This window comes from Thermobia domestica, chromosome 13, assembly GCF_964235325.1.
Source record: "Thermobia domestica chromosome 13, izTheDome1.hap1.1, whole genome shotgun sequence".
Taxonomy (NCBI): Eukaryota; Metazoa; Arthropoda; class Insecta; order Zygentoma; family Lepismatidae; genus Thermobia; species Thermobia domestica.
In genome coordinates, this window is record NC_137466.1 from 184,975,016 (window position 1) to 184,980,650 (window position 5,635).

General features: G+C 34.4%; 1 protein-coding gene across 1 annotated transcript; it reads left to right on the top strand.

Annotated features, from left to right (window-relative positions):
- Positions 1 to 1,873: 1,873 nt before the first annotated feature.
- Positions 1,874 to 3,058, top strand: LOC145667893 (uncharacterized). The gene has a single exon (XM_081735323.1). It carries the CDS (start codon positions 1,874 to 1,876, stop codon positions 3,056 to 3,058), a length of 1,185 nt encoding a protein of 394 aa, XP_081591449.1.
- The last annotated feature ends 2,577 nt before the right edge of the window (positions 3,059 to 5,635 follow it).

Below are 5,635 nucleotides of genomic sequence, written 5' to 3' on the forward strand. Positions count from 1 at the left end.
AATTTCAAATTCGGCGCTCTTGAGGGCCAAATTATGTATTGGAAGTGATATAGGGGTCTGGAAGGTCAGCAAGCATCATCTCACCAAGCTACATGTCGCCTGTCATCTAAGTCCAGATACTCGCGTTTATGAACCCAAATGGATCGCCAGTTGGCAGTTTTTAATACCGAAATTCGTGTCGATTTGTAGCTGCTAAATCCCATGTACACTGCATTGCTCTACACTGATATCGAATACATTTTGTTGGAATGTCCTGGATTTACTGTGTTGTCAATTCATGCATCATTGGTTGACTGTTTGCCTGGACGAATATGCTCATGCGTCACCACTCGCTTAGAATGAAATACTCACAGTTCGCCATTGACAGAGTGAAGCGACAAAATTAAATATCTCAACGACTTCTGAACTGAATGCCTCATTCACTTAGCACCAAGTCTTATCCCAAACCAAATTTCAATCATTTTCGCTGGGGTTGTTATCACAACTGTACAAATGTTTTGCTGCACTAGCAAATGTCCAGCTGACAGCACTGAGATTGTTTCACGTGATTTGACTTCTTTCCTGCGATGCTCTCGCGTCATAAGCTAGTTCCGTACCGCTAACCCCATGACTTTTCGCACTAAAGTATATGTGTAACAAGTACATAACTACTAAATTCTTCTGTTACGTATCATGATCAATCAATTAAAACCATATCACTCACTGCATCACTAGCCCTAATAGATCAATTCGAGGGATGATCGAAAACAAAAACGTTAAAAGTCTATTATGGTTTATGTGTAAGACGCAACTGGCAGGTCAACACACCTGATGATAGAGGGCACTTGACAATAGTCATTATTTTTTGTGTCCATTTGTCGTGTATACATGGTCAAAATCCGAAATCTTCAAACCTGCACCAACACACATAGGTTATAATTCTATAAATAAATTCTCATTAAGTTACAGTGAATAACCGAAGTTTGAAGCCTTTTATTCTACCGATTATCATAATTAAATAGAATAGACCTTCCGCTCTACAAAAGACACCCAGACAACAGTATCAGGTCATATTCACCTAACTCATTACCGTTAACAGCACACAGTTTTATTTGTTTATATAGGGAGAATGTACAAAGTTTATTACTAATAGGTTTTCAAACTTTTTGTTTTTTTTTGCAGGATGTTTTTCTTCTTGACCATGAACAGTGCACTTTCTCTTTACGTCCTGCTTGTCATCGTGATCTCTCCTGAAGCATTAATGAACAAGGTAAAAGTAGATAACCACGCTGAGATTGTAAACATTGCCAGTGAAAATGTGGTAACTATTTTACAAAACTATTTTCATAATACCAGAACATTGGTGGTGTCAGCAGATGACAACTTGAAAATTATTGACTCCTTCTTAAGCAAATATGGAAAACCTCTAATAAATATTAAAATGAACGTCGCTCAAAGATCTGAAACAAATCTAATCGATCATTTAGAATGTGAAAGACATTCAACAAAGTATCTTATTCTACTGAGGGATATTTTGTCATTTCCACAATTGATTGAGTATACAAAACAGGTTATATCATTCTGGAATCCACGATCGCAATTCATTGTTGTTCTAACAACTCATTACTATAGTGAAGAACTTATAAGTGAAACATTCAAAATATCTTTTCAGAAAGACATATTAAATATTATTCTCATTGTCTTTGCCCGTTCCTTAAATTATCACATTCTTTACACGTACACTTACTTTCCGTTTATTAATAGTTGTGGTACGAATGTGAAAAGTATTCTCATACATGTGTCAAAGTTTCGTGAATATAAAATCAGTACCAACTTTTTCCCAGAAAAGGTTAAAAACCTATACGGATGTCCCTTATCACTTACCAGCTTGAATATGCCACCTTACTTGTTTCTGGAAGAAAATCCCAACAAAGCGTTTAAACTCAATGGCATGTGTGGGAAACTTATGGAAACATTGTCTGCTAAATTAAATTTCTCCTTACAACTGAAATGCGCTAATAACATGAAGGAATATATTCAAAAGTTTCCTAATGGTACTTTACGTGGGACACTTTTTGGTGTTTTAATTGGATTGTATGAGGGAGATATATCTTTTATATCTGCACATAAAACTTGGATGAAAATATCTGAACCAATATATGCCAGGAGATCCAATTATGGATCTTTTGTTGTTCCTGTATCTGACTTATACCCTCGTTGGTTGAATATTTATTTCCCATTTCAACCAGGCTCATGGGTAGTGATTGTGGTTGTTTATGTAATGTGTTCTATTACCATACACATTACCAGGAGAATTGCTTTGAATAGGAAACAGTCTCTACTGCTGAGCTTCCTACGAAATCTCTCTGTTTTATTGGGAATCTCAATTAAAGATCCTGAAAACATTCCAATAATAAGAGCAGTATTTTTAGTTTGGATTTTCCCAGCTTTTGTTCTCTTCAATTGTTATCAAGCTGCTTTGTTTGGATTTTTGACACATCCTAAGAAATATCCTCCTGTTGACACTTTGCAAGAAATGGTGAATTCTGGAATGATGGTTGGTGGAATTCACCAACACCGTCAGATGCTTCAACATTCTTCAAACCCAGTTATCAAAGCAATATATGATAATTATGTAGCAGTTGATTCTATGATGGAAGGTTATGAGAAAGTAGTTGAGACGAAGAACTATGGTTTCTTCTGGGGTAAAGCTATCTCAGAATACATGATGCAAATGGAAGCATTTACTGACTCTACCGGAAAATCCTTGATGCATATAGTTCCAGAACCATTTGCTTATTATCCAGGTGTTTATACAATGCGAAGAGGTTCTCCATTTGTAGATGTGTTTGAAGAGATTATTGAAGCTTGTGATTCTGCTGGTCTTATTGAAAAATGGCACCAGGATGTTATACGTTCGATTGCGGCAAATGCAGCAAAGAAGAACTCTGAATTTCGTGTGTTTGGCATTTCTGATTTACTTGGTGCGTTTTGCTTACTTATCTTTGGCCTGTTCATTACTTTTACAGCCTTTTTAACTGAACTTTTGACGAATAAGTTCAAACCAAAATCTACATAAAAAGAAAGACAAAGTGAATTTTGTTAATTACCTTCAAACTGAAAGTGCTCGTCACTTTGAATAGTGTTAAGTGAATAATAAACATCATCAACTTTGATAAAGCCTAGAAGTATTTCACTCTTCACCACTGGCAAAAAATCTAATTACTCATAAAAGAACATTCAGGAACTACAATTTCATTACTAGAAATACATGAAGACGTATACACTGTCTAGTGAATGAAAAATGAGTTGCTAGGATGTGTCAGCTGTAATTAGTTGTAACAGTGATAAGCAGTTTATTCAAATGTGGTCTTCACTAAGGTTTTAAAAACTTTGTATCATAAGAGATTAATTACTTGATGAGTTAAAACAAAAAATACAACTAAGTGAGTAACAAACTCAAATTAGTAACAGAAACTTTGAAATACAAATAAACACAAAAATAGAACTTTAAAAGTTACTAACATAGAAATAATAAAGCCCACAAGACCTGAAATATAAAGAAAATCATCATTGAACATTAATTATTTCAATGCTGCAAATAAATTCGAGCATATGGTCACAGAATATCACGTTATTCGATGAAATTTAACTAATATTATTAGAAAATCCCAAACGTTGTCAGATGCTTGTGTTTTCTGGATATTATTTTAAAATGTACCGAATTCTCTGTGAGATATTCAATTTTCAGAAACTGTACACTTACCATCACGTGCTATATATGAATGTGTGAGATGAAAGTGTCCTATACGATAGCGCCCAGCATCACTTCATCTCGTATATTAGTATGCGAAGATATCCACCAATAACTCAAAATATCTTTTAGCGGGTCTTGCTAATTATCATAAACCTGATTTCAATCTACTGTTTTATCACTGAGAGCACGAGAACGTGGAAGAGTGTTCTACTGCAAAAATTGTCAGTGGGTAATTTTTTGCTACAAACCAGTAGTCGGCACAGCTCTGATCTTCTAGACTATTTTATGAGCGCATGTTTACTAAAGACCTCTTGTATGTTTATGATAATGCATTGCAGATAAGCACGTAAACAGCTCATGGTTCACTGGTGTTAATTCAACAGTGAACATTGAACACAGGAGATGCAGACTAATCCTGAATTATCCTCGTCCGTGATTAAGACACAAGCAACAGAAATCCCACTCTGAAACTGTCCGTGTAAAACACTGTTTCACTAACGCTTTAAATCATTGCTCTTGTTTTTGGGTATTTGTGTGCCTTCTAGTCTGTGTCGGCATCTGAAAGTTAGGCCTTGGAGAAAGAGTACAAACGTATTATAAACATGCGGACAACCACACAAATTCTTCTGTAATTGAGAGTCACGTGTGAGCCTGAAGTCTGAGAACATGTATGCTGGTAGCAAGTCTGATCAAAGCCCACAGCAAAGCTACAATAGTAAGTAATGGAGCGCGCATATTTGCTTAAGTCTGCAGAAGCCGCTCACAATTCATTTTTATAATAGAATTAGGTCATGGGAAAAATAAATAAAATGTAAGAATATAAAAGAGTATATAGTATTTTCAAAGTATGCTGTAACCAGACAGAACCAATGACATTAAAAGACACTGGTATCACAACTATTTAAGGAACACCGGCTCATTTGAGACATTTGAAATGTGTTAGTATAAATTAAGATTAATTCTATGAATTGTCCCAATAACTTGTCAAAAATCCGCAATGGACTGGTTTCACATTATGCATATTATTTATATGGAATTATGTATGAACATTCAACAGAACTGAAGATGCATTATTGAGCACTTGTTTCCACAACATAATATTTTCAGTAAATCAATAAATTTGAAAGTCGAGTGATCTTTTCTTTCCTTCACTTCTAGTTCTTCAGCACAACAGCAAAATGTTCACGAACTACTTAGTCAATATGGTTTTCAAGATTTCTTTTTTAGAATTTAAACCTATTAACGATAAGGAAAAACTAGTGTGCAAATCACAAATTCTTTATTGTGATTTTTCTATTCAAGGATATTGATACCACTAGTTAAAAAGGTTTTTCTCACACCGATTAAAATCAGTGGAACAATGTCATATTTATGTACTAGTGAAGACAATACGTAGACACGAAAATGTTTCATTACCATTCATTTCACATAGTAACCTAAAAACGATTCCTTTCCTCGCGCTGACTAAAAGGTATACAACCGCGAACATAGAACTGCCGTTTGTGTTGTTCTTGAACCCAATTTGATCTTGAACTATTAAATTTGAATTCCTTTAAGATATGCATTTGAAAAATTCTTGGCAACTAAATAACAATAAAAGATTCACATAATACAAATCCATTGTCTGATTACTGTTTATAGTCCTGTGTGAGTATAGTGAATGAATTTTTCTTTAAATTATATTTTTCTCACGTACTTATTAGTTTATGAACCTTCTTTAATATGATTTGATGATATTAATGCTTTTGTGTTGAACGGTATGTACACAAATAATCTGTTAAATATCGATCAGTGTTGCTAGGCACTAGGTCTTTGGGAACGACTGATTCGAATTTTTACAAGTTATACTTACAAATTTCCTCAAATACCTTGCCACTTAGTATTTGTAAATTGTATTTT

Excerpts from the sequence above, each read along its gene's own strand:
- LOC145667893 (XM_081735323.1), top strand. The coding sequence starts at position 1,874 with ATGCCACCTTACTTGTTTCTGGAAGAAAATCCCAACAAAGCGTTTAAA.